We start from the raw sequence: 28,000 nt of genomic DNA on the forward strand, positions 1-28,000 counted from the left end.
GAGACTTTGAGGAAAGAGCAGCAGAATATAGGGTATAAAGGTAGTAAGGTAGAAGGGCTAAAGTGTGTGTACTTCAATGCAAGAAGCATCAGGAACAAAGGTGATGAACTGAGAGCTTGGATACATACATGGAATTATGATGTCGTGGCCATTACGGAGACTTGGCTGGCACCAGGGCAAGAATGGATTCTCAATATTCCTGGATTTCAGTGCTTTAAAAGGAATAGAGAGGGGGAAAAAGGGGAGGAGGGGTGGCATTACTGGTCAGGGATACTATTACAGCTGCAGAAGCGTGGGTAATGTATCAGGAAATACTTTTGAGTAAGTATTGGTGGAAGTCAGGAACAGGAAGGGAGCAGTTACTCTACTGGGGGTATTCTATAGGTCTCCTGGTAGCAGCAGAGATACCGAGGAGCAGATTGGGAGGCAGATTTTGGAAAGGTGCAAAAATAACAGGGTTGTTATCATGGGTGACTTTAACTTCCCTAATATTGATTGACACTTGATTAGTTCCAAGGGTTTAGATGGGGCAGAGTTTGTTAAGTGTGTCCAGGATGGATTCCTGTCACAGTATGTTGACAGGCCGACTAGGGGGAATGCCATACTAGATCTAGTATTAGGTAACGAACTGGGTCAGGTCACAGATCTGTCAGTGGGTGAGCATCTGGGGGACAGTGATCACTGCTCCCTGATCTTTAGCATTATCATGGAAAAGGATAGAATCAGAGAGGACAGGAAAATTTTTAATTGGGGAAGGGCAAATTATGAGGCTATAAGGCTAGAACTTGCGGGTGTGAATCGGAATGATGTTTTTGCAGGGAAATGTACTATGGACATGGGGTCAATGTTTAAGGATCTCTTGCAGGATGTTAGGGATAAATTTGTCCCGGTGAGGAAGATAAAGAATGGTAGGGTGAAGGAACCATGGGTGACAAGTGAAGTGGGAAATCTAGTCAGGTGGAAGAAGGCATCACACATGAGGTTTAGGAAGCAAGGATCAGATGGCTCTATTGAGGAATATAGGGTAGCAAGAAAGGAGCTTAAGAAGGGGCTGAGAAGAGCAAGAAGGGGGCATGAGAAGGCCCTGGTGAGTAGGGTAAAGGTAAACCCCAAGGCATTCTTCAATTATGTGAAGAACAAAAGGATGACAGGAGTGAAGGTAGGACCAATTAGAGATAAAAGTGGGAAGATGCGACTGGAGGCTGTGGAAGTGAGCGACGTCCTCAACAATACTTCTCTTTGGTATTCACCACTGAGAGGGAACTTGATGACGGTGAGGACAATATGAGTGAGATTGATGTTCTGGAGCATGTTGATATTAAGGGAGAGGAGGTGTTAAGAGTTGTTAAAATACATTAGGATGGATAAGTCCCCGGGACCTGACGGAATATTCCCCAGGCTGCTCCACGAGGCAAGGGAAGAGATTGCTGAACCTCTGGCTAGGATTTTTATGTCTTCATTGTCTACGGGAATGGTACCGGAGGACTGAAGGGAGGCAAATGTTGTCCCCTTGTTCAAAAAAGGTAGTAGGGATAATCCAGGTAATTATAGACCAGTGAGTCTGTGGTGGGAAAGCTGTGGAAAAGATTCTTAGAGATAGGATCTATGGCCATTTAGAGAGTCATGGTCTGATCAGGGACAGTCAGCATGGCTTTGTGAAGGGCAGATTGTGCCTAACAAGCCTGATAGAGTTCTTTGAGGAGGTGACCAGGCATATAGATGAGGGTAGTGTAGTGGATGTGATCTACATGGATTTTAGTAAGGCATTTGACAAGGTTCCACACTGTAGGCTTATTCAGAAAGTCAGAAGGCATGGGATCCAGGGCTTTACTCTTTGGAGAGGAGGAGGATGAGAGGAGACAAGATATTAAGAGGAATAGACAGAGTGGACAGCCAGCACCTCTTCCCCAGAGCACCACTGCTCAGTACAAGAGGACATGGCTTTAAGGTAAGGGGAGGGAAGTTCAAGGGGGATATTAGAGGAAGGTTTTTCACTCAGAGAATGGTTGGTGCGTGGAATGCACTGCCTGAGTCAGTGGTGGAGGCAGACACACTAGTGAAGTTTAAGAGACTACTGGACAGGTATATGGAGGAATTTAAGGTGGGGGGTTATATGGGAGGCAGGGTTTGAGGGTCGGCACAACATTGTGGGCCGAAGAGCCTGTAATGTGCTGTACTATTCTATGTTCTATACTCTAAGTAGTCAATACTAAGTAGTTTGGGAACCCCTGGTTTAGAGAAATATGGACCAAACACAGTTGAATAGGACTTGTTTGGATGGACACTTGGTCAGCAAATAAGAGCTGGGCTGAAGGGCCTATTTTGTACTGTACATTTCTACAGCTCAATCACATTCACAATGTCATTATATGCAATGTTTGCACTTATGTGGCTCAAATCCACTGGAAGCTAGAATTTTCAGTGGTCCCGTTACAGCTCTCCTCTCAGCGAGAAATCAACTCCAGACAGTGATAGTGGTCCTGTGGGAACAGGGAACTGACTGCTCAGCCAGGGCCATGATCAGCTTTGTGCCTGTTCCATCCAATCACTCACATTGCAAAGACTGCTGGTAAACTTCCTGGACTTTATTCAGTAGCTCTGCCATCACCAGAGGAAGGAGGCCCAATGAAGGAGCCATCTTCATGCCGTGGCTCTGCTAAGGAAATCGGAAAACACAGTCAGCAACAGTAAAGGTGATTGGGAGGGTTGATCTAAACCAACAGGGTAGGCAGCAACAGAGAGGAAGAGGATTAAGATGCACAAAGGAGTGAGTGTTCGATGAATCAGTACAGAAGAGGGGAACAGCCTATGGAAGATGAGGAAATTCAAAGAGGTGTGGGTATTGAGGTTGGTGAGTTATAGGTATTGTATGACTATTCATGAGATGATGTATGGCTCAAGTAGTAAATATTCCAGAAACAAACCAAACAGAAAAGGTAGATAAGAAATAAGAAGTGAGGTGGACAGCACTAACTAACAGTGTCTGAAGTAAGAGGAGGCAACACAAACCTTGGGCCTGGTTCATCATTTCATATTATCTCAGCAGATCCAACATTGGCCTACTCCACCATTTCATATCATCTCAGCTGATCCAACACTGGCTTGCTCCACAATTTTATATCATAGCAGATCCAACAGTTGTCTGTTGGAGGATGAGCAGCCAGAATTCGTGGTACAAATTGGTACCAACGATGTAGATAGAAAAAGGGAGGAGGCCCTGAAAGTGAATCCAGGGAGTTAGGAAGGAAGCTGAGAAACAGGACCTGAAGTAGTGATCTCGAGATTGCTGCCTGTGCTACGCGACAGTGAGGATAGGAATAGAATGAGGTGGCAAATAAATGTGTGGCTGAGGAATCTAAGCAGGAGCAAAGATTCAGATTTCTGGATAATTGGGAGCTCTTCTGGGGCAGGTGGTACCTGTACAAAAGTGACGGGTTGTACTTGAATCTGAGGGAGACCAACATTCTTATGGGCAGGTTTGCTGGAGCTGTCCGGAGTGGTTTAAATTAAATTTGTAGGGGAATGGGAACCAGTATGACAGAGGTGAGAATGAGCCAGCAGGTTTACACGTAAGATGATGAGTGTAGCATGGATGCAAGGACAAGCAAATGACTGGGTACAAATGCAGACAGATTAAAGAGTTAAATTGTACAACAGAGGCATAATTTAAAACAGCGAAGAATGCAGGACTGAAAGTGCTGTATTTAAATGCATGTAACATTCGGAAGAAGGTGAACAAACTCATGGCACAATTAGAGATTGGTCAGTATGATGTGGGCATCGCTGAGTCTTGGCTGAAAGAACGTCATAGTCGGGAGCTTAATATCAAAGGATATACTTTCTATCAAAAGGATGGGCAGGTAGGCAAAGGTAGTGTGGCTCTGTTGGTAAGAGATGAAATTTCATCTTTAGAAAGGATTGACATAGGATCAGAGATTGTTGAATCTCTGGTAGTTAAGAAATTGCAAGGGTGAAAAAACCATTATGGAATCATACATAGGCCTCCAAATAGTAAGATTTGCAAAGGGAGTTGGAAAGGGCATGCAATAATGACATATTTGTAATGGAGGACTTCAATATGCGAGGGGATTGGGAAAATCAGGTTGGTGTCAGATTGCAAGAGAGGGAATTTGTTGAATGCCTATGAGATGGTTTGTTAGAGCAGTCTGTGCTTAAGCCTTCTCAGGGGAAGGCCATCTTAGACTGGGTGTTATTTAATAACCCAGATCTTATTAGGGAGCTTCATGTAAAGAAACCCTTAGGAGGCAGTGATCATATGATTGAATTCATACTGCAATTAAAGAGACAGAAGCATATCTCACATATATCTATATCACAATGAAATAAACGGAATTACAGAGGCAGGAGAGATGAGCTTGTCCAGGTGGATTGGAGGAGGATACTAGTGAGGATGACGGCAGAGAAGAGGTGGCTGAAGTTTCCAAGAATAGTTCACAAGGCACAGGATGGATGTGTCCCACAGAAGTAGTTGTTCTCAAATGGCAGAAGTTAAGGACTGCATAAAAGCCAAGGAAAGGGCAAATAAGGCAGCAGAGGTGAGTGGGATGATTGGGAAGCTTTTAAAATCCAACAAAAAGCAACAAGGGAAAAGATGAAATATGAGGCCAACATGAGGAAATCTGCAGATGCTGGAAATTCAAACAACAACACACACAAAATGCTGGTGGAACACAGCAGGCCAGGCAGCATCTATAAGGAGAAGCACTGTCAACGTTTCGGGCCGAGACCCTTCGTCAGGACTAACTGAAAGGAAAGATAGTAAGAGATTTGCAAGTAGTGGGGGGAGGGGGAAATGCGAAGTGATAGGAGAAAACCACAGGGGGTGGGATAAAGCTAAGAGCTGGAAAAGAGTTCTCCTCCATCTAGCGGAATTAGTTCTTACTCTCAATACCTTTGGCTCCTCCCACTTCCTCCAAACCAAGGGTGTAGCCATGGGCACCTGTATGGGTCCCAGTTAGGCCTGCCTTTTTGTTGGCTTTGTGGAACAGTCCCTGTTCAAACTCTATACGGGTATCTGTCCCCCCTCTTTTCTTTTGCTACATCGACAACTGCATTGGCGCTGCTTCCTGAACGTATGCTGAGCTTGTTGACTTAATTAACTTTGCCTCCAACTTTCACCCTGCCCTCAAATTTACCTGGACCATTTCTGACATCTCCCTCCCCTTTCTTGATCTTTCTGTCTCCATCTCTGGAGAACGCTTATCTACCGATATCTACTATAAGCCTACAGACTCTCACAGCAACCTGGACTATTCCTCTTCCCACCGTCTCTTGCAAAAACGTTATCCCCTTCTTACAATTCCTCTGTCTCCGCCGCATCTGCTCTCAGGATGAGGCTTTTCATTCCAGGACGAAGGAGATGTCTTCCTTTTTTAAACAAAGGGGCTTCCCTTCTTTCACCATCAACTCTGCTCTCAAACGCATCTCTCCCATTTCCCGCACATCTGCCCTCACCCCATCCGCCCGCCACCCCACTCGGGATAGGGTTCCCCTTGTCCTCACCTACCACCCCACCAGCCTCCATGTCCAACATATAATTCTCCGTAACTTCCGCCACCTCCAACGGGATCCCACCACCAAGCACATCTTTCCCTCCCCCCCTTTCTGCTTTCCGCAGGGGTCGCTCCCTACGCGATTCCCTTGTCCACTCGCCCCTCCCCCCCATCCCTTCCCACTGATCTCCCTCCTGGCACTTATCCTTGTAAGCAGGACAAGTGCTTCACCTGCCCTTACACTTCCTCCCTCACCACCATTCAGGGCCCCAGTCAGTCCTTCCAGATGAGGCGACACTTCACCTGTGAGTCGGCTGGTGTGGTATACTGCATCCGGTGCTCCCGGTGTGGCGTTTTATATGTTGGTGAGACCCGACGCAGACTGGGAGACCATTTCGCTGAACACCTACGCTTGGTCCGCCAGAGAAAGCAGGATCTCCCAGTGGCCACACATTTTAATTCCACGTCCCATTCCCATTCTGATATGTCTATCCATGGCCTCCTCTACTGTCAACATGAATCCACACTCAGGTTGGAGGAATAACACCTTATATACCGGCTGGGTAGCCTCCAAACTGATGGCATGAACACTGACGTCTCTAACTTCCGTTAATGCCCCTCCTCCCCTTCTTACCTTGTCCCTGACATATTCAGTTGTTTGCCTGTTCTCCATCTCCCTCTGGTGCTTCCCCCCTCCACCTTTCTTTTTCCCGAGGCCTCCCGTCCCAAGATCCTTTCTCTTCTCCAGCTCTGTATCACTTTCACCAATCACCTTTCCAGCTCTTAGCTTCATCCCACCCCCTGCAGTCTTCTCCTGTCATTTAGCATTTCCCCCTCCCCCCACTACTTTCAAATTTCTTACTATCTTTCCTTTCAGTTAGTTCTGACGAAGGGTCTCAGCCCTAAACTTTGACGGTGCTTCTCCTTATAGATGCTGCCTGGCCTGCTGTGTTCCACCAGCATTCTGTGTGTGAAATATGAGGCCAAACTAGCTTATAGTATAAAGCTGGATACCAAAAGTTTTTTTCAGTTATATATAGAGTAAAAGGGAGGTGAGAGTTGATACTGGATCACTGGAAAACGATGCTGGTGGGGTAGTAATGGGGGGGACACAGAAATAGCAGATGAATTTAATGGGCACCTTGCAACTGACTTCACTGTGGAAGACACTAGCAGTGTGCCAGAGGTCCATGAGTGTCAGGGAGCAGGAATGGGTACCATTGCTATTACAAAGGAAAATGTGCTAGGCAAACTGAACGGTCTTGAGGTGGGTAAGTCACCTGGACCAGATGAGGTCACCTACACCCCAGAGTCCTGAAAGAGGTTGCCGAGACGATAATGGATGCATGTTAATGATCTTTCAAGAATCACTTGATTCTGGCATGGTCCTGGAGGACTGGCAGATTGCAAATGTCACTCCACTCTTTAAGAAGGGAGGAAGGCATCAGAAAGGAAATTATAGGCCAGTCAGCCTAACCTCAGCGGTTGGGAAAGTTTGGGAGTCTAATATAAAAGGATGATATTTTGGGGTACTAGGTGACTAATAATAAGTCAAATTCAGCATGGTTTCTGTAAAAGGAAATCTTGCCTGACAAACGTGTTGGAGCACTGTGAGGAAGTAACCAGCAGGGTGGACATGAAAGAGGCAGTAGATGTCATTTACTTGCATTTTCAGAAGGCGTTTGATGCGGTGCCACACGAGGCTGCTTAACAAAATCCTTTGGTGTTCCAGTAAAGATACTGGCATGAATAGTGGAATGGCTGACAGGTAGGAGGCAGTGAGCGAGAATAAAAGGGGCCTTTTTCTGGTTGGCTGCCAGTGGCTAGTGGTATTCCTCAGTATTGGGACTGCTACCTTTCACATTGTTTGCCAGATATTTAAATAATGGAATTGATGGCTTTGTGTCAAAGTTTGCAGATGATACGGAAATAGGTATAGGGGTAGGTAGTGCTGAGGAAGCAATGTAATTGAAGCAGGACTTAGACAAATTGGAAGAAAGGGCAAAAAAGTGGTGATGGAATACTGTGTTGGGAAATATATGATAATCATTTGGGAAAAGGAACAATAATGTGGACTATTATCTAAATGGGAAGGAGGTTCAAACATCAGAGGTGCAGAGGGACTTAGGAGTCCTCGTGCAAGATTCCCAGAAGATTAATTTACAGGTTGAGTCTGTGGTAACGAAGGCAAATGCAATGTTGGCATTTATTTCAAGGGAAATAGAATATAAAAGCAAGAAGATAATGCTAAGGCTTTATTAGACACTAGTCAGGCTGCACTTGGAGTACTGTCAACAGTTTTGGGCCCCGTATCTCAGAAACGATGTGTTGTCGTTGGAGAGACTCCAAAGGATGTTTCCTGTGGTGGTAGTATCCAGAACTAGAGGGCACAGCCTCAAAATTGAGGGGTGACCCTTTAGAACAGAGGTAAGGAGGATTTTTTTTTTAGCCAGAGAGTAGTAAATCTGTAGAATTCTCTGCCACAGACTACGATGGAGGACATATGTGCATATATTTAAAGTGGAAGTTGATTGTTTCTTGATCGGTCAGGGCATCAAAGAATATGGCGAGAAAGCAGGTGTACGGGGTTGAGTGGGATCCAGGATCAGCCACGATGGAATAGTGGAATAGACTCAATGGGCTGAATAGCCTAATTCTGCTCCCATGTCTAATGGTCTTACAGAGATGGCTTTTTTAGAACCTACTCAGGGAAAGGCCAGCTTAGATTGGATGTTATGTAATAACCCAGATCTTATTAGGGAGCTCAACATAAAGGAACCCGGAGGAGGCACATGCATCAGTATCACAATGGAATAAAGGGAATGACAGAGGCATCAGAGAGGAACTTGCCCAGGTGGATTGGAGTGCAATGCATTGTAACATTTAAAAAGAGATTAAATGGTAAGAAATACAAGGATACCTAATGCAACAAATGGGATTAATGTAGTTAGTATCAAGAACATGTAAAATTCCTATTAAGTTAGACAATGTGGAAGTTGAGGACATTTCCTCTTGTGGGAGAGTTCAGAAGGGCACTCTCAGAATAAGAAGAGATCAAGTACTTAGACAAGGAAGACTTTCTTCTCCCAAAGGTCGAGCCTTTGTTCCACAACAAGGAGACCCAAAGTGCTTGTGCATGTTTTGGCTGAAAGCAGTATCGTAATAGCGGGTAATGGAAAAAGAGCAGAAAAGTGGATGAAGAATGTTGGATCAGCTGTGATGATGTGTAATAGTGGAGTAGGCCAATATTGGATAGAGCTTTGACCAGTGGCCAATCTGGTCATCAGAAGTTTGGAGATGAGGGGACTTCAATCAGGTCTACTGCCTGAGGAAAAGACAGGAGTGGGTCGTGGCAGTATAATATGCTTTGACCAGCAACCAATCCGTGCCTGGGATTGATTAGCAAGAGCAAATTAAAGGAAGATAGCGGTTGTCATCAGAATGGTAATCTTAAGGCTCTAGCTCTTTGAGGCTTCCGTGAAGTGAAGCTTCACTCTTGAGAAATCAAAGCAAAGAAAAGCTCAAGTTTTTCCTTTTCTTTTTATCTTCTCAGCTAGGGCAGCAGGGCTGACAAGTGGGATAGTGAAATGTGGGAAGTCCCTAATGACTACAACTGCGAGAAGAGCATTAAGGCTGATTTATACTTGTGCGTACGGGCTACGCCGTAGCCCTGATTTTCACTTCTGTGTCGCTCTACGCTGTAGCAAGCATGCATTGGTGTGTGTCAAAACACTAGTTGGCGGTGGGGTTTCTATTCCACTGTGTTGAGTTTCTTCATGAGAAACATGGACGACGAAATGCACTTCAAACATTTTCGCATGTCGGCAGGTGCATTTGATGATTTGGTTCATCTATTTCGCATCGGTGGACACACATGGCGGAGAAGAAGCAACAGAAATGCGTAAGAGGAAATATGATGCTACCAAGCGGACCAATCACAGTTGTTGCATTCTGTGTTGCCGTGACGCATAATTGTTTTGGGGAGGTGCACGTCACCCTACGAAATAGGGTATGGGGTACCTACAGCGTAGATGTAATGCACAAGTATAAATCAGCTATTAATCTGCACCTTCTAACACGTCGCATTAAGGAGTTGGAACTGGATGAACTCCATATCATTCAAGAGTCTGAAGGGGTGATTGATAGGAAGGGGAAAGGGTTAAGGAACCAGTGCAGAGTACCCCTGCGGCATCCCACTCAACTATAGGTATACCACTTAATGACCTAACACAGGAAAGTCACGGTGCTCACGTCTCTGGCACTGAGACTGCCACTGTGACTAAGAAGGAAAGGGGATAGAACAGTCACACTGTGGTGATAGGGGATTCGTTAGAGGAATGGGCAGGAGGTTCTGTGGGCAATAACAAAATTCCTGGATCCCAGGGTCTGGGATATATTGGATCAATTCCTCAGCATTCTTAAGTAGGAGGGAGGACAGCCTAAGGTCGTGGTCCAGGTAGGTATCAATGACATGAGTAGGAATGACGAAGTTCTGCATAGGGAATTAGGTGCTAAGTTAAAGGGTAAGATCTCCAGGGTTGTGACTGTTAAACATGCCGCTAATGAGACAGAACTAGGAAGATTATACAGTTTAATAAATGGCTAATGAGCAGGTGCAGGAGGGAGGACATAATATTTTTGGATTATTGGGTACTCTTCCAGGTAAGGTGGGACCTGTACAGAAAGAAAAAATGCTGGTGGAATGCAGCAGGCCAGGCAGCATCTATAGGGAGAAGCGCTGTCTTTCTTTTTACAATATTTTTATTCAGAAGAAAAAAACAAGATTTACAGAGTGCAACACATAGATACATCTCAACATAACTTGTGTACATTCATATATTGTGATAAAATTGATCAAAATGTTATAGCGTAACACATAAAGATATACCACTCTATAATCAAAAATTTAAAGATAGGTCATACATCATAAAATAAATTTTTTATATAAAAAAAGTCAACCCCCTACCAACTACCAAAGAAAAAAAGCTGATGGATGATAATCGATAAATTAGAAAAGAAAACATATTTGCTTAAGAAGAGAAGATAAAAATATACATAAAAGTCTGTGCACTGTTAAACTTTATAAATTGGAAAAGTAATTTAGGAAAGGTCCCCAGATATCATAAAAAGATTGTTTCGAATTTAAGACTGAGCAGCAGATCTTTTCTAAACTTAAATAAGACATAATATCACGTAGCCATTGAAGATGTGTAGGAGGGGTAGACTCCTTCCATTTAAGCAAGATTGCTCTCCTTGCTAAAAGAGAGGTAAAAACTAAAACCTGTAGGTTAGAAGTATTTAAAGCTATATCTTCATCTGCAATAATACCAAACAAGGCAGTAAGGGGATTTGGGTCAAATTGGACCCTAAAAAGTTGTGAGAAGGTATGGAATACTTCCCGCCAAAACTTCTCATATGAATTAAAGAGGTATCAGCAGAGTTGCATTTATTACAAAGTGGAGAAACATTCGGATAAAAACTGGACAGCTTCTGTTTAGAAATGTAAGCTCTATGAACCACTTTAAATTGTAGAAGAGAATTACGAGCATAGAAAGATGATTTATTAACCCGTTTAAGAATTTTATTCCATCTATCATCAGAAATCTAACAATTTAGATCCTCCTCCCGCTTTTTTTATTTTATCTAAAAAGTCTTGTCCAGAATCAACCAACAAGTTATAGATACAAGTAATAGAACCATTAACAAAAGGTTTTAAATTTAAAAGATCATCCAGTAAATTTTTATCAGGACCTATAGGAAAAGTAGTTAAATGGAAACATAGAAAATCTCTAATTTGAAGGTATCTGTAAAAATGTGTTTTTGGGAGTGCGAATTTATTTGACAATTGGTCAAATGAAGCAAGAGATCCTGAGATAAACAGGTCCCAAAAACACTTAATACCTAGTTCATCCCAATCCTTAAAGACTTTGTCAGTCATGGAAGGGATAAAAAAAAATTAAGGAGAATGGGAGATGATAATGAAAAATTCGCTAAACCAAAAAATTTCCTAAATTGAGCCCAAATCCTTAAAGTTTGCTCAACAATTATGTTATCTGTTATTTTATTTGCTGAAAAACAAGAGTATGATCCAAGAAGAGAGACAATAGAGGAACTTTTTACAGAATTAACTTTAAGGAGACCCATGATGGGCAATCTTTACAATAAATATAATAGGACCAGAAAGTAATATTCCTTATATTGGCAGCCCAATAGTAAAATCTAAAATTGGGTAGGGCTAGTCCACCCATCTCTTTATTTCTTTGTAGGTAAACTTTACTTAAACAAGCTTGTTTATTATTCCAAATATAAGATGTTAAAATTGAATCTAAAGAATCAAAGTACATCTTAGGAATAAAAATAGGTAAGGCCTGAAAAAGATAATAAAAATTTAGGAAGAATCTTCATTTTAATCGAATTAATTTGGCCAATTAGGGATAAAGAAAGAGGGGACCATTTAGAAAGCATCTTTTTCACATAATTCAAGAAGGGGTTTAAGTTTTCTTTAAATAAATTCTTGAAGTTTTTAACAGTTTACACCTAGATATGTAAATTAACTTGTAACAACGGTACGGAAATTTGGCATTTGATGACATCAGGTCATTTAAAGGAAATAGCTCACTTTTATGTAGATTCAGCTTATATCCTGAAAAAGAACTGGGAAATTAAAGAAAGAACCAAAGGTAAAGAAGTTTCAGTGTTGGAGATTAAAAGTAAAATATCATCAGCGTATAATGAAATTTTATGAGTCATACCTTCCCTTAGGATACCAGAAATGTCCTTAGATTCTCGAAATGCTATTGCTAAGGGTTCTATAGCTAAAGCAAAAGGTAAAGGACTAAGAGGGCAACCTTGTCTAGTTCCCCGCTGTAATTTAAAGGGCTTAGAAATTTGGGAGTTAGTAATAACCTGAGCGGTAGGAGACAAGTAGATTAATTTAACCCAACAAATAAAATTAGGCCCAAAATTAAACTTTTCTAAGGTCTTAAAAAGATAATTCCACTCAATACTATCGAAGGCTTTTTCTGCATCTAAGGATAATATACACTCTGATTTTTTTTGGATGGTGAATATATCACATTCAATAACCAGCGTATATTAAAATGTGAGTTAACGATTTTTAATAAATCCTGTCTGGTCATGTGATATAATAGATGGGAAAATATTTTCAAGTCTTTGAGCTAAGATTTTGGATAAATTTTTTGCATCAACATTTAATAAAGAAATCGGTCTGTATGAAGAACATTCAGCTGGATTGATTTTTTTTATGAATAAGAGAAATAAAAGCTTCATAAAAAGATTGAGGGAGTTTACCTGATTTAAAGGACTCTAATAAAACAGAGGATAAATAAGGTGTAAGTAACGTAGTGAAAGTTTTATAATACTCCCCAGGAAAGCCATCAGGTCCTGAGGTCTTACCAGAATGTAAAGCACGCATAGCCTCAGCCACTTCTTCATTGGAAATAGGCTGATCTAACTGTGTTAGACTATCAGCAGACAATGTAGGAATGTTGATATTACTGAAAAAAGCATTCATATAGGTATCATCTGAAGAAGAGTCAGACTGATACAACTTAAGGTAAAAGTCTTTAAATACATTGTTAATTTCAGAATGGCCGGATATCTTAGTTCCATTATCTTTTAAAAATTTCTGTGTTTTAATTTCAGGTGTTCAATCAAGTAATTGGCGCTTTGTTGATAACAAGGTTTCTTGGTTTTATGAAGTCTTAATCATTTGTTTGATTAAGTAACTGGCGCCTTGTTATCTTTCAAACTATGCAAAATATGCAGGCAGACTGCATCCATTTTCTCTTTTGCTGTTTTCCGCTTTTATATGGGTCCTCTAATGTTACTTTTTCGCAACTCTTTTTAAACAATATGTTCTATTCTCTCAGAGTTATGTTGATTTTTACCTTCCTTTTAGCAATTTGACTGAAAGTAATTATGTAGGGTGTACATGTAGTAATTACCGAGGAATGAAACCATAGGGTGTTTTGCTTTACCTTAAATTCACTCAGATTTTTCCTATCTTTTGATTATTTATACACCTTTCGGTCTTTTACTGTTTTCCAATAGTATACAATATTCTATATTTCTTATTGCTGGTTTTTGTTTTTTTTTCATTATTTTACCATTTTGTCATTTTTTTTTCTTCCTTGAATGCCTTAAATTAGTCATGTAGGAAGCTATCTAAACCGCTTCCCTTTCTAATTATCTATTTGTTTCTTTACTCCTTTTTTTGCACCCGCGAGTATATCTCGTTTTACTTATTGATTTTCCTTATCTGTCTTTCCTTTTTATCGAGACTAATACTAATATTTTCCCATGTTTTTTTTGTAAATAGCGAACTTATTTACTTCGACATTTTGTTTTTGTATATATATATATTTACAATCGTTTATTCAGCACAGCTATACATATATATTTTCTGGAGCCATTGGAGTTTTGGGTTGGAAACGTTAGATTTAGTCTTCAGCCTCTCTTGGCTGATTTCTCTCTTTGGGGGGAGGGAGGGCAGAAATGGGTTCTTCCAGAAAGCTGATTGGATGTTTTTACTGTTTTATTTATTCACTATCTACATATCTGTGATTACCTTTTATACATTACTAAAGGATACTTGATGGATTCTTTTATTAATATACTCAGTTTTAATTTGAAAGGTCTAAATAACCCTGTTAAACGAAATAAGATTTTCTCTTATATCCGGAAACTTAAAACTCGTATAATCTTTCTCCAAGAAACCTATATTCGTAAAGATGATATTTCACGTTCTTTCAAAGGATGGAAGGGTATACATTTTCACTCACCCTCTCAATCTAGATCGAGAGGCATCTCAATCCTGTTTGATCAGAATGTATCCTTTATTCAACATAATGTAATTTCTGATACAAATGGGCACTTTGTTATTGTTTTGGGTAGACTTGAGAATAAACTAATCGTATTTGTGAATGTATATGCTCCAAATACAGATGACTCCTTGTTCTTTGAACGTCTTCTCTCTTTTCTGCCTGATTTGAATCGGTATTCCTTAGTGATGGGTGGAGATTTTAATTTTTGGCTTGACCCTATATTAGACCGCTCTTCAAGTAAAACCCCTGTCACTAATAAATCAGTCCTACTTTTTAAATCTTTTTAATTTCAATGTGGTATTCTTGACGTGTGGTGTTTTTTACACCCCCAAGAAAAAGAATATTCATATTTCTCTCAGGTTCATCATATGTACTCTCGGTTTGATTATTTTTTTATAGATAGAAACTTGCTTCCACTGGTACAATCCTGTGATTATAAGGAGGTTGCTTTGTCTGTTTATACAACTGTGCTTCTGGCTTTAAGATTACCTGTTTACTCTGTACCAAACAGAAGTTGGTGTTTTAACTTATCATTGTTATCTGATAAAAATTTTCTAAAGTTTTTGGAAAACCATATTACTTTTTTCTTTAAAGAAAATTTTAAAGGAGATACTGCTGGTAATATAGTCTGGGATACTTTTAAAGCATATATTCATGGAGAAATTATCTCTTACTCTACCTATATAAAGAAAAAAGCTGACAAAGAAAGGTCTGACCTAGCAGCGATATTAAAAGATCTTGATCGAAAGTATGCTCTATCTCCAGATCCAACTATATATAATAAGCGTATTGAAATCCAATCCAAGTATAATCTTCTGCTGACTTACCCAATTGAACGACAGCTGTTGAGAGATAAAACTCAATTTTACATTCACGGGGATAGAACAGGTAGTTTATTAGCCAATTGCTTAAAATCTTTTACAGTTAATCGTCAAGTCACAGAAATTTTAAAAGATAATGGTACTAAGATATCCGACCATTCTGAAACTAACAACATATTTAAAGACTTTTACCTTAAGTTATATAAATCTGATACTTCTTTAGATGATACCTATATGAATGCTTTTTTCAGTAATATCAACATTCCTACATTGTCTGCTGATAGCCTAATACAGTTAGATCAGCCTATTTCCAATGAAGAAGTGGTTGAGGCTGGTAAGACCCCAGGACCTGATGGCTTTCCTGGGGAGTTTTATAAAACTTTCACTACATTACTTACACCTTATTTATCCTTTGTTTTATCAGAGTCCTTTAAATCAGGTAAACACCCTCAAACTTTTTATGAAACTTTTATTTCTCTTATTCTTAAAAAAAAATCCAGCTGAATGTTCTTCATACAGACCGATCTCTTTATTAAACGTTGATGCAAAAATCTTATCCAAAATCTTAGCTTGAAGACTTGAAAATATTTTACCATCTATTATATCACATGATCAGACAGGATTTATTAAAAATCGTTACTCACATTTTAATATACGTCGGTTATTGAATGTGATATATTCACCATCCAAAAAAAATATCAGAGTGTATACTATCCTTAGATGCAGAAAAAGCCTTCGATAGTATTGAGTGGAATTATCTTTTTAAGACCTTAGAAAAGTTTAATTTTGGGCCTAATTTTATTTGTTTAGTTAAATTAATTTACTTGTCTCCTACCACTCAGGTTATTACTAACTCTCAAATTTCTAAGCCCTTTAAATTACAGCGGGGAACTAGACAAGGTTGCCCTCTTAGTCCTTTACCTTTTGCTTTAGCTATAGAACCTTTAGCAATAGCATTTTGAGAATCTAAGGACATTTCTGGTATCCTAAGGGAAGGTATGACTCATAAAATTTCATTATACACTGATGATATTTTACTTTTTATCTCTAACACTGAAACTTCTTTACCTTCAGTTCTTTCTTTAATTTCCCAGTTTAGTTCTTTTTCAGGATATAAGCTGAACTTACATAAAAGTGAGCTATTTTCTTTAAATGACCTAATGTCATCAAATGCCAAATTTCCGTTCCAAGTTGTTACAAGTCAATTTACATATCTAGGTGTAACAATTACTAAAAACTTCAAGAATTTATTTAAAGAAAACTTAAACCCCTTCTTGAATTATGTGAAAAAGACGCTTTCTAAATGGTCCCCTCTTTCTTTATCCCTAATTGGCCGAATTAATTCGATTAAAATGAAGATTCTTCCTAAATTTTTATATCTTTTTCAGGCCTTACCTATTTTTATTCCTAAGACCTACTTTGATTCTTTAGATTCAATTTTAATATCTTATATTTGGAATAATAAGCAAGCGCATTTAAGTAAAGTTTACCTACAAAGAAATAAAGAGATGGGTGGATTAGCCCTACCTAATTTTAGGTTTTACTATTGGGCTGCCAATATAAGGAATATTACTTTCTGGTCTTATTATATTTATCATAAAGATTGCCCATCATGGGTCTCCTTAGAAGTTAATTCTGTAAAAAATTCCTCTATTGTCTCTCTTCTTGGATCATATTCTTCTTTTTCAGCAAATAAAATAACAGATAACATAATTGTTAAGCAAACTTTACGGACTTGGTCTCAATTTAGGACATTTTTTGGTTCAGTGAATTTTTCATTATCATCTCCCATTCTCCTTAATTTTTTTTATCCCTTCCATGACTGACAAAGTCTTTAAGGGAGAAGCGCTGTCAACGTTTCGGGCCGAAATCCTTCGTCCTGACGCACCTGAACTGGAGGAGTCTAATATCATAGCTAGGTTTGTTAATGCTGCACAGTGGGGTTTGAACTAGAGTAGCAGGGGATGGGAACCAAAGTGCCAGAACATTTAATGGAGAGGTTGTGGAGGCAGATGCTGGTAAGAATTCAGACAGTTGGGAATCAAGAGCATATGCATAGTGCGACTCGTGTCCTGAACTGCCTATATTTCAATGCAAGAAGTATCGCAGAAAAGGTGGATAATAGTGCTGAAGATGAAGTAGCTGGTTTATAAACAGAGGCAATGTTAAGTGAGGAGAGGCTGTTGATGGGGCAAAATTGCAGTCAACAGGAGGAGTTGGAACATTAAAGGTGGTCAAAGTAGAAAAGGCTGAATACAAGACTGAAGACTGAATCTGCACAGTATTTGAATAAGGTAGTTGAACTTGCAGTCCAGTTGCAAATTGGCAAGCATGATGTCGCAGACATCTCTGAATCATGGTTGAAAGATTATAGCTGGGAGCTTAACGTTCAAGGATACACATTTTATCAAAAGGACAGGCAGGAAGGCAGAGGGGTCAGTGTTGCCCTGTTGATAAAAAATCAAATCAAATCACTCGGAAGAGGTGACTTAGGGTTGGAAGGTGTTGAATCATTGTAGAAAGAGCTGAGAAACTGCAAGAGTAAAAAGACCCTGATGGGAGTTGAATATAGCAGTAGTAAGGATGTAGCCCACAAATTATAATGGGAGATAGAGAATGTATGCCAAAAGTGCAATATTACAATAGTCATGGGGGTCTTCAATATGCAGATAGATTGCTGATATCAGGTTGGTGCTAGATTCCAGAAGAGGGGAATTTCTACAGTGCCTACAGGGATGGCTTTTTAGAGTAGCTTGTGATTGAGCCCACTAGAGAATCAGCTAATCTGGATTGGGTGTTGTGCAATGTGGCAGAATTGATCAGACAGCTTAAGGTAAAAGAATCCTTAGTTGCAAGTGATTATAGAATGATTGAATTCACCCTAAAATTTGAGAAAGTGAAGCTAAAGTTGGACGTATCAGTGTTACAGTGGAGTAAGCAGAATTAAAGAGCTATGAGAGAGGAGTTGGCCAGAATTGATTGGAAAAGGACACTAACAGGGATGACATAAAAACATAGAAAACCTACAGCACAATACAGGGCTTTTGGCCCACAAAGCTGTGCCAAACATGTTCGTCCCTTAGAAATTACCTAGGGTTACCCATAGCCCTCTATTTTTCCAAGATGGCAGAGCAGCAATGGCTGGAGTTTCTGGAAGCAATTCAGAAGACAGAGGTTATATACATCCCAAAGAGGAGGAAGAAATCTATAGGAATGACACAACTGTGGCTAACAAGAGAAGTCCAGGACAACATAAAAGCCAAAGAGAGGGCATATCATAGAGCAACGATTAGTGGGAAGGTAGAGGATTGGAAAGCTTTTAAAAACAGCAGACAACTAAAAAAAGTCATTAAGGTACATGCAATATGAAAGCTAGCCAATAATATTAAAGAGGATACCAAAAACTTCTTCAGATACATAAAATGTAAAAGAGAGGCGAGAGTGGATATTGGAACGCTGGAAAACAATGCTGGAGTAGTAATGGGGGTCAATGAAATAGCAGGTGAACCGAATAAGTATTTTACATCATCTTCACTGTGGAAGACACTAGCAGTATGGACGAAGGGTCTCAGCCCGAAATGTTGACAGTGCTTCTCCCTATAGATGCTGCCTGGCCTACTGTGTTCCACCAGCATTTTGTGTGTGTTGTTTTAGTAGTATGGAAGTTCTAGGTATCAGGAGGCATGAAATGTATGAAGTTATCATAGCTAGAGAGAAGGTTCTTGGGAAACCGAAAGGTCTGAAGTTAGATTAGTCACCTGGACCAGATGGTGTACACCCCAGAGTTTTGAAAGAGATGTCTGAAGAGATCATGGAAACATTTGTAATGACCTTTCAAGAATCATTAGATTCTGGAACAGTTCTGGAAGATTGCAAATGTCACTTCATTCCAAGAAGGGTGAGGGCCGAAGAAAGGAAACTATAGGCCTGTTAGTCTGACCTCAATGGTTGGGAAGATGTTGATTATTAAGGATGAGGTCTCAGGGTACTTGGAGGCACATGATAAAATAGGTTGTAGTCAACATCGTTTCCTCAAGGAAAATCTTGTCGGATGAATCTGTTGGAATTTTTTAAAGTATTAACAAGCAGGATAGACAAAAGAAAAATTGGTTGATGTCGTTTTCAGAAGGCCTTTTGTAAAGTGGCACACGTAAGGCTGCTTAACAAGCCACAAGCCCATGGTATTACAGGCAAGAATCTAGCAAGGATAAAGTAGTGGCTACTTGGCAGGAGGCATAGAGTGGGAATAAAGGGAGCTTTTTCCGGCTGGCTGCCGGTGACTAGTGGTATTCCACAGGGCTCTGTGTTAGGACCAGTTCTTTTTACGTTATATATCAATGATTTGGATGATGGAATTGATAGCTTTGTTGCAAAGTTTGCAGATGATATGAAGAAAGGTGGAGGAGGAGGTAGCTTTGAGGAAGGAGAGAGGCTATAGAAAGTTTGTAGAACAGGCAAAGAAATGGCAGATACAGTGTCAGGAAGAGTATGGTCATGCATTTTGGTAGAAGAAATGAAAGGGTAGACCATGGAGAGAAAATACAAAAACCTGAGGCGCAAAAGGACTTGGGAGTCCTTGTGCAGGGGTCCCTATAGATTAATTTGCAAGTTGAATCTGTGATGAGGAAGACAACTGAAATGTTAACATTCTTTTCTGAAGGATATATAAGAGCAAGAATATATAGAATATAAGAATAGAATATATATAATATATATATTATTACAGAATATAAGAGCAAGGATGTAATGATGAAACTTCATTAAGCACTGGTGAGGCCTCCTTTGGAGTATTGTGAGCAGGTTTGGGCCCCTTATCTTGGAAAGGATGCGCTAAAACTGGAGAGGGTTCAAAGGAGATTCACAAAAATGATTCCAGTATTGAACAGCTTGTCACATCAAAAAAAGTTTTTGATGACTCTGAGTCTGTGTTTGCTGGCATTCAGAAGAATGAGGGGTGACCTCATTGAAACCATCGAACGCTGAAAACCTTGATAAGAGTGGATGTGGAGAGGATGTTTGCTATGGTGGGACAGTCTAAGACCAGGGGAAACAGCCTCAAAATAGAAAGGCATCCTTTTAGAACGGAGATGAAGAATTTCTTTAAGCAGAGAGTAGTGAATATGGAATTCTTTGTCACAGGCAGCTGTGGGGGCCAAGTCTTTACATATATTTAAGGCAGAGGTTGATAGATTCTTGATTGGTCAGGGCATGAAGGGACATGGGATGAAGGCAAGAGACAGGGGCTCACAGGAAAATTGGATCAACCATGATAAAATGGTGGAGCAGACTTGATGGGCCAAATGGCCTAATTCTGCTCCTATATCTTATTGATCAGCTGTGATTACAGGTATATGAGATGGTGAAGCAGACATAGCCCATGACAGATGAGCAGAATTAGGCCATTCAGCCCACTGAATCTGCTCCATCATGGCTGATCCAGGATCCCATTCAACCCGATACACTTCTTGCCATATCTTTTGATGCCCTGACCAATCAGAAAACTATCAACTTCCACCTTCAATATCCAGGCCAGTATATTTCCTGTAATGCCATAGGATTTTATCTTGTTTAGCAATCTCACCTGTTCCACCTTATCAAATGAGTTCTAAAAATACAAGTAAATGACATCCACTGCCTCTCCTTTGCCCACACTACTTGTTACATACTTTAGAAATTACCTAGGATTACCCATAACCCTCTATTTTTCTAAGCTCCATGTACCTATCCAGGAGTCTCTTAAAAGACCCTATTTGTATCCGCCTCCACCACAATCACCGCCAGCCTGTTCCACACACTCACCACTCTCTGCATAAAAAACTTACCCCTGACATCTCTGTACCCACTTCGAAGCATCTTAAAACTGTGCCCTCTCATGATAGCCATTTCTGCCCTGGGAAAAAAGCCTCTGACTATTCTCACAATGCATTTAATCATCTTTACACCTCTATCAGGTCACCTCTCATCCTCTGTTGCTCCAAGGAGAAAAGGCCAAGTTCACTCAACCTATTCTCATAGGGCATGCTCCCCAATCCAGGTAACATCCTTGTAAATCTCCTCTGCACCCTAGTTTCCACATCCTTCATGCAGTGAGGCGACCAGAACTGAGCACAGTACTTACTCCAAGTGGGGTCGGATCAGGGTCCTACATAACTGTAGCATTACCTCTCAGCTCTTAAACTCAGTCCCACGTTTGATGAAGGCCAATGCACCATATGCCTTCTTAACCACAGTCAACCTGCACAGCAGCTTTGAGTGTCCTATGGACTCGGACCCCCAAGTTCCCTCTGATCCTCCACACTGCCAAGAGTCTTGCCATTAATACTATATTCTGCCATCATATTTGACCTACCAAATGAACCACTTCACACTTACAGAACTCCATCTACCACTTCTCAGCCCAGTTTTGCATCCTATCGATGTCCTGCTGTAACTTCCGACAGCCCGCCACACTATACACAACACCTTCAACCTTTGTATCATCAGTAACTTTACTAACCCATCCCTCCACTTCCTCATCCAGGTCATTTATACAAATCGTGAAGAGTAAGGGTCCCAGAACAGATCCCTGAGGCACACCACTGGTCACTGACCTCCAACTCTTTGCCTTCTGTTGTCAAGCCAATTCTGGATCCACAAGCAATTTTCCTTTGGATCCTATGCCTCTTTACTTTCTCAATAAGCCTTGTATAGGGTATCTTATCAAATGTCTTGCTGAAATCCATATACACTACATCTACTGCTCTACCTTCATCAATGTGTTTAGTCACATCCTCAAAAAATTCAATCTGGCTTGTAAGGCATGATCTGCCTTTGACAAAGCCATGCTGACTATTCCTAATCATGTTATACCTCTCCAAATGTTCATAAATCCTGCCTCTCAGGATGTTTTCCATCAACTTACCAACCTCTGAAATAAGACTCACTGGTCTATAATTTCCCAGGCCATCTCTACTCTTTCTTGAATAAGGGAACAACATCTGCAACCCTCCAATCCTCTGGAACCTTCCCCGTCCCCACTGATGATGCAAAGATTGTTGTTAGAGGCTCAGCAATCTCCTCCCTCAGACCTGTCCAACTTGATGCGTTCAAAAAGCTCCAGCACATCCTCTTTCTTGATGTCTACATGCTCAAGCTTTTCAGTCCACTGCAAGTCATCACTACAATCACCAAGATCCTTTTCCGTAGTGAATACTGAAGCAAAATATTCATTATGTATCTCAGCTATCACCCCTAGTTCCATGCACACTTTTCCACTGTCGCACTTGATTGGTCCTATTCTCTCACGTCTTATCCTCTTGTTCTTCACATACTTGTAGAATGCCTTGGGGTTTTCCTTAATACTGCTCACCAAAACCTTCTCATGGCCCCTTCTGGCTCTCCTAATTTCATTCTTAAGCTCCTTCCTGCTAGCCTTATAATCTTCTAGATCTCTATGATTACCTAGTTTTTTGAACCCTTTGTAAGCATTTTGTTCTTTTAGTTGCCTTTTGCTGGATTTTAAAAGCTTCCCAATGATCCGACCTCACTCACTTTTGCTCCTTATACGCCCTTTCCTTGGCTTTTATGCAGTCCTTAATTTCCCTTGTCAGCCATAGTTGCCTACCCCAGCCATTTGAGAACAACTTCTTCTGTGGGACATAATTATCCTGTACCTTGTGAACTATTTCTGGAAACTTCAGTCAACTCTGCTTTGCTGTCGTTCCTGCCAGTATCCACCTCCAGTCCACCTGGGCAAGCTCCTCTCTCATGCCTCTGTAATTCCCTTTATTCCACTGTGATTGATACTGAAATATGTGACTTATGCTTCTTCCTCTCAAAGTGCAGTATGAATTCAACCATATTCTGACCACTGCTTCCTAAGGGTTCCTTTACACCACGCTCCCTAATATGATCTGGGTTATTACACAACACCCAATCTAAGATGGTCTTTTCCCAAGTAGGCCCAGGGACAAGCTGCTCTAAAAAGCCACCTCATTGGCATTCAACAAATTTCCTCTCTTGCGACTGGACATGAACCTGATTTTCCTAATCCCCTTTTATATTACCTCCAAGTTAGAATCTCAATCTGCGGACCAGACCCATCTTTTTCCTTATTTACTTTGAAACTAATGGCACTGTGATCACTATATGCAAATTGTTCCCATACACAAACTTATCATTCCCTAATAGGAGATTAACACACAACTCTGGTTGTGACTTCTACAAACTGATTAAGGAAATTTTCCTAATACATTTGACAAACTATCCGATCTAGTCCTTTTATAGCATGGGAATCCAAATCAAAATATGGAAAGTTAAAATTACCGACAACAACCTTGTTTCTTGCAACAGTGTGATCTCTACACAAACTTGTTCCTGTAAATCCTGTGGAATATTGGGTGATCTGTAATACAGCCCCATTAACATGGTTATACCTTTCTTATTACTCAGTTCCACCCGTAACACCTCACTAGACAAATTCTCCAGTTTATCCTGAGTACTGCCGTGACATTTTGCCTGCCTTGTAACGACTTCCCTCCTCCTCTACTCCCTTCCGATCTGCTACGTCTAAAACAACTGACCCCCCGGAATACTGAGCTGCCAGTCCTGCAACCCAGTCTTACTAATGACAGCAATATCATAATTCCAGGTGTTGATCCATGTACAATACTTCTTTCAATGAAATATACGCAGCTCAGGAAATTAGTTGCATTATGCTCAACCTTTTGATTACGGCCTTGCCAACATCTTCCTCCATAATCTCTCCACTAACTGTACTGGTACTCTGGTTTCTATTTTAAACCACTTATTAACTCACTATGTAACATTCAAAACTGACTAAAAATGCAACATAAAAAGGAGGCGACCATCCGGCCTCATGTCACAGCTGACCTGTGATTGCAGATCCTCGGACACCGAGCCTCATGGCTAATATTCTCCGCCTGGGGCAAGGAATATCTCTCCCCTGGCTGTGGACCTGCTGCCCCCTCTCTCACCTAGGTTGGCGAAAGTGGGAAATCCACGAAGGCATTGAGGTCAGGACCAGAAGTCTGTGCCCAGACGGGAACAGGAAGCGAGACCACGGTGGGATTCGACTAGGGACGGGAAGGTGGGGCTACGGCGAGGTGGGGATGGTGTGAAGGACTGGGTAAGGGATGTACCGGTGGGATTCCACGTCCCGAAACGACGCTACTTACTTCTTGCGCGCGCTGGGCTCTGGTAGCAACACAGAACACCATCTCCCAAGAACCTTTGCGGCCCCGGTCACAGGCCCCGCCCCGCGCTGCTTTTGTCGTCCCGGGGTCCTAACGCTGGATCGCTGATACCTTTCAGCATCGTAGCTGCACACACTTCGCCTTCCACGAAGGTAACACGCAATCTACTGGAAGAACTTACCTCTGAAAGGAAAGAAACTATTAGGGTTCGTAACCCTTCATCAGGACCGAGAGTGAAGATCGCCAGTACAGAGAGCGAGAGTATGAGGAAGGATTCGGATATGACTGGTAGCGAATCAGGCAGGTAGGGGGGGGGGGGGTAAGGAGCAGGGGTAGACGGGAGACTGGCAGGTGAATGGTGGACGGAGGAATTCAGAGGGGAAGAAAAAGAGGAAAAAGATGGTACGAAATTGGGAGAAAGGAGTGAGAGCGGTGGGAATGACGACAACAAAAGAAACGATTTAAAAGACTGAAATCAGATGCCATCTTTATTTCAGGCTAATAACATTTACATGAATGGTCTGATTTTTGGAATGGTGAGCTACTTTAAAAGGCAGGTGTTAGCCTCAGTTGGCTGGCGGGCGGGCAGGAAGGGAGGTTGCAATTACAATACAGTGCAGTTAAAATAATTATCAGAATTCAACCCCTGCCCTGCTGTGAAAGCTGTGGGCAGTCCTGAACAAAGAAAATAACACGACCCATTCCAGATGAGGAACTCTTTGTGCAGCTCCTTCAACTTCCATAGGCCACAGTCACATTAGGATTATTTGCAGGACTTCTCCCAAACTAGGGAGAAGCATGCATTTTCAAAGTTGCAAAACACATCCAGCATTGAGGACTAAAGCTGAAGAGAGATACCGTACTTTAAACACTTGCAATCAGCAGTCAGACAGCGCAGGACTCTCAGTAAACTTTGAGTGAAGTTTAGAATTCTTCACAACTGCATCCAGATGTTACTGGGCAATACATACTACCATCTCCCTTAACCTCTCCAATGTGTGAGAGGCAGTGTGCAAATAATTGTTACAATCTTCTGACATCATAACAGAAACAGACTGCCAACCACCCATAGGAACTCCATTTGAAATGTGACCCTGGCATCCAGTGTTAAGAGGCTCCAACCAGCAGGCAGAACAGAATGTCATCTTCCATTTGAAACAGTTTTCCAGCTTCAGTTCAACCGTTAAACCTCTTGAGGAAACAGCTCTCTCCCATTCCCACCATTAACAATAAAAGATTAACTTCTGGAAGCATCTTTGAGAGCTTCTTACATTTCTCAGATTTTCAAACTATTTTGTTTTACAAGCATTGGGGGAGGGAAGAGATGCAGAAACATGAGATGGAGGTACAGGATGTTCCCTTTGGGTTAACATTGTGCACAGTTGTAGGGTGAGGCCTCTTCCCGAGCCCAAACACACCAGGGTACATACTCCCTTCAAATCGCATCTTACAATGAATCATAATACATCCATGCATTAATATCATAGCAGTACTGCTAAATAATTAAAGACAAAATGAAACAATTTACAATGAATATACCAGTCCTTTGGGCTCACCTCATTGATGTATATCCTACATGTTGTAGCAATCAAATTCACTGTTTAAGAATGTGTAAGATTGGTAGCATGATACATAGGGAGAAAAATTCTATAATACACAAGAATGATTTAAAGAGTTTTTTTAAAAAATAAATGGAGAGCAGAAAATGTCTTTGTGAACTCTACACAAACTTCTGATCAGCAGTGACATTCCAATCTACATCTGCTCAAAGGAACTGGAAACTGCTTTGCATTTGGCTGTGAACAAATGCTCAGTTATTTTAATCACTGACTTAGGCTCCTGAAGAGTCTCTTGTCTGTGGCCTGCAGACTGGAAACACTTTCTAAAATCTTAGCCAGACTTTGGAATTCAGTCATCACTGTCTGACAGTGTCTCGTACTGTGAGGAGAGTAAGGGAGCTGGTTCACGCTCCCACGTCCTGGTCGGTGGATGCGAACTGGCTTGGCCCATGGTTGGTGGTGCACAGGCGATGGATGTTGGTGCCACACTCATCATACGTATCGTCAGTGGATTATATGGGAACGCAGTTGAACCTGGATAACAAGACACAAGGCAGTTAATTTGCATTCTTTATTGTCCCATTGTTCACCATGTTTCTGCACTGTAGAAAATACCCTACATCCTCTTATAGGGCAACTTTAATGCTGTAGATGCTCCAAGTAACTTTCAGAGAACGATAATGTGGACACCAAGCCAAAATGGACAGGTGTGGAGTAAGAAGGTGTGGTCCGGGTGAGGCTGCTTTGTTCAGATTAAGAAAAGGGAGAAGTTCATGATGGTGTCTGTTATCATGCTACAGAAATGACCCTTGGACTGAGATGTAAAGAGATATAGCCACACAACTGGAAAGTGCTTTAAAAGAAGCTTGAAGATAAAAGGCACAAAATACTTTTATTGAAAATTGCTAAACATGTCAGGTCAGAAAGGGTCGGTGGGCAGTGCTGTGGAGTGGAACAATGAGGAGCATGGAACAGCAACTACCAGCTGATTCAACAGATACCCAATGGTCAGAGAAAAATCAAAGCAATAAAATGCAAGTGTAGACAAAAAAGATCAAAGCCTTTTTCCAAAATAAAAAGTCAAAGTAGCAATCTGCATATAGCCATGCTATCAACATGTACAGTGCATCTCGAGATGCTTCAACAGGAATGGTTATCAACAAAATTTACACCGAGACACAGATTAGGGTAGATAACCACAAGCTTCATCAGAGAGGTAGGTTTTAAGGAGCACTTTAAAGGAAGTGAAAAGGGTAGAGGCGGAGAGCATTAGGGAAGAATTCCAGAGCTTTGGGTCTTTGCAACTGGCTGCCATTGCTGAACTGTTGAGAGGCTATAACTAGAAGTGTGCAGAGATGTCCAGACAGGTATAGGACTGGATGAAATGAGAGGGACTGAGAGGGGTAGGGCCATGGAGGGATGAAAATTTTTAACAGCTTAACCAGGAACTAGCGTGGATCAACAGGTAAAGGGGACGGCACAAATTACAGTACCAAAGTTTCACATGATCTTATGTCTATACAGAATTTGTTGCAAAAGTCAAAGTCACAGGTAACAAAATCATGGACGGAGGCTTCAGCAGTTGAGCTGAGGCAGTGATAATGATAGAGGTGGGGCTGCTTTTGGGGCAAATCTCCCTTTCATTTGTCTGGTGGCAATGCTTAGATTTTCAGCAGGAGCCTGTGCAAGGTCCTACTCAGCACCCCACGTCCATGGCAGAATTGGACGCTGCACCACATGATGCACCAGCTGCTGCCGATGCTTCCTCAGCCACACACTAACCTGACGGAGGTGACGGATTAGCCTCCTCAGTCCGAGCATCAGCAGACACAGGGATGCTAGTGCTCATGTTGTCCTGCGTCGCACTCACAGGGTGGGCTAGAACCCCTTGGTGGTCTTCTCCTTTGTCATCATATTTCCCCATTAAGGCTTTCCTGATAATGTCCTCGAGGCCGAGATTACTGGCCGGATCTGCAAAGGAATTACTCCGAGCACTGACTCCGCCTGGGAGGTGGGAGGAAACAGTTGGAGAGGGGTAAAGGGAAGTCATTCAGGGGAGGGAGAGAT

General features: G+C 41.3%; 2 protein-coding genes across 23 annotated transcripts in view; both read right to left on the reverse strand.

Moving 5' to 3' along the window:
• zswim7 (zinc finger, SWIM-type containing 7) overlaps positions 1–24,413 on the reverse strand; it is a 51,046-nt gene extending 26,633 nt beyond the window's left edge. Inside the window, exons 1-3 of one of the 6 annotated variants that reach the window (XM_059973788.1) lie at positions 24,357–24,413; positions 15,187–15,201; positions 2,554–2,656 (exon numbers count right to left, since the gene is read on the reverse strand). In XM_059973788.1, the coding sequence (XP_059829771.1) occupies positions 2,554–2,656; positions 15,187–15,201; positions 24,357–24,398 (160 nt within the window). In that variant the 5' untranslated portion in view covers positions 24,399–24,413. Of the gene's footprint in view, positions 1–2,553; positions 2,657–15,186; positions 15,202–24,051; positions 24,212–24,356 lie in introns of those variants that run through there. The other 5 variants (XM_059973794.1, XM_059973790.1, XM_059973789.1 and 2 more) reach the window with 5 other exon arrangements.
• Positions 24,414–24,849: 436 nt separating this feature from the next.
• ncor1 (nuclear receptor corepressor 1) overlaps positions 24,850–28,000 on the reverse strand; it is a 270,800-nt gene continuing 267,649 nt past the window's right edge. For all 17 annotated transcript variants that reach the window (XM_059973760.1, XM_059973765.1, XM_059973762.1 and 14 more), the window contains 2 exons: positions 27,716–27,937; positions 24,850–26,467 (listed from right to left, as the gene is read on the reverse strand). In XM_059973760.1, the coding sequence (XP_059829743.1) occupies positions 26,283–26,467; positions 27,716–27,937 (407 nt within the window). In that variant the 3' untranslated portion in view covers positions 24,850–26,282. The remainder of the gene's footprint in view (positions 26,468–27,715; positions 27,938–28,000) is intronic.

This window comes from Hypanus sabinus, chromosome 6 (assembly GCF_030144855.1).
Source record: "Hypanus sabinus isolate sHypSab1 chromosome 6, sHypSab1.hap1, whole genome shotgun sequence".
Taxonomy (NCBI): Eukaryota; Metazoa; Chordata; class Chondrichthyes; order Myliobatiformes; family Dasyatidae; genus Hypanus; species Hypanus sabinus.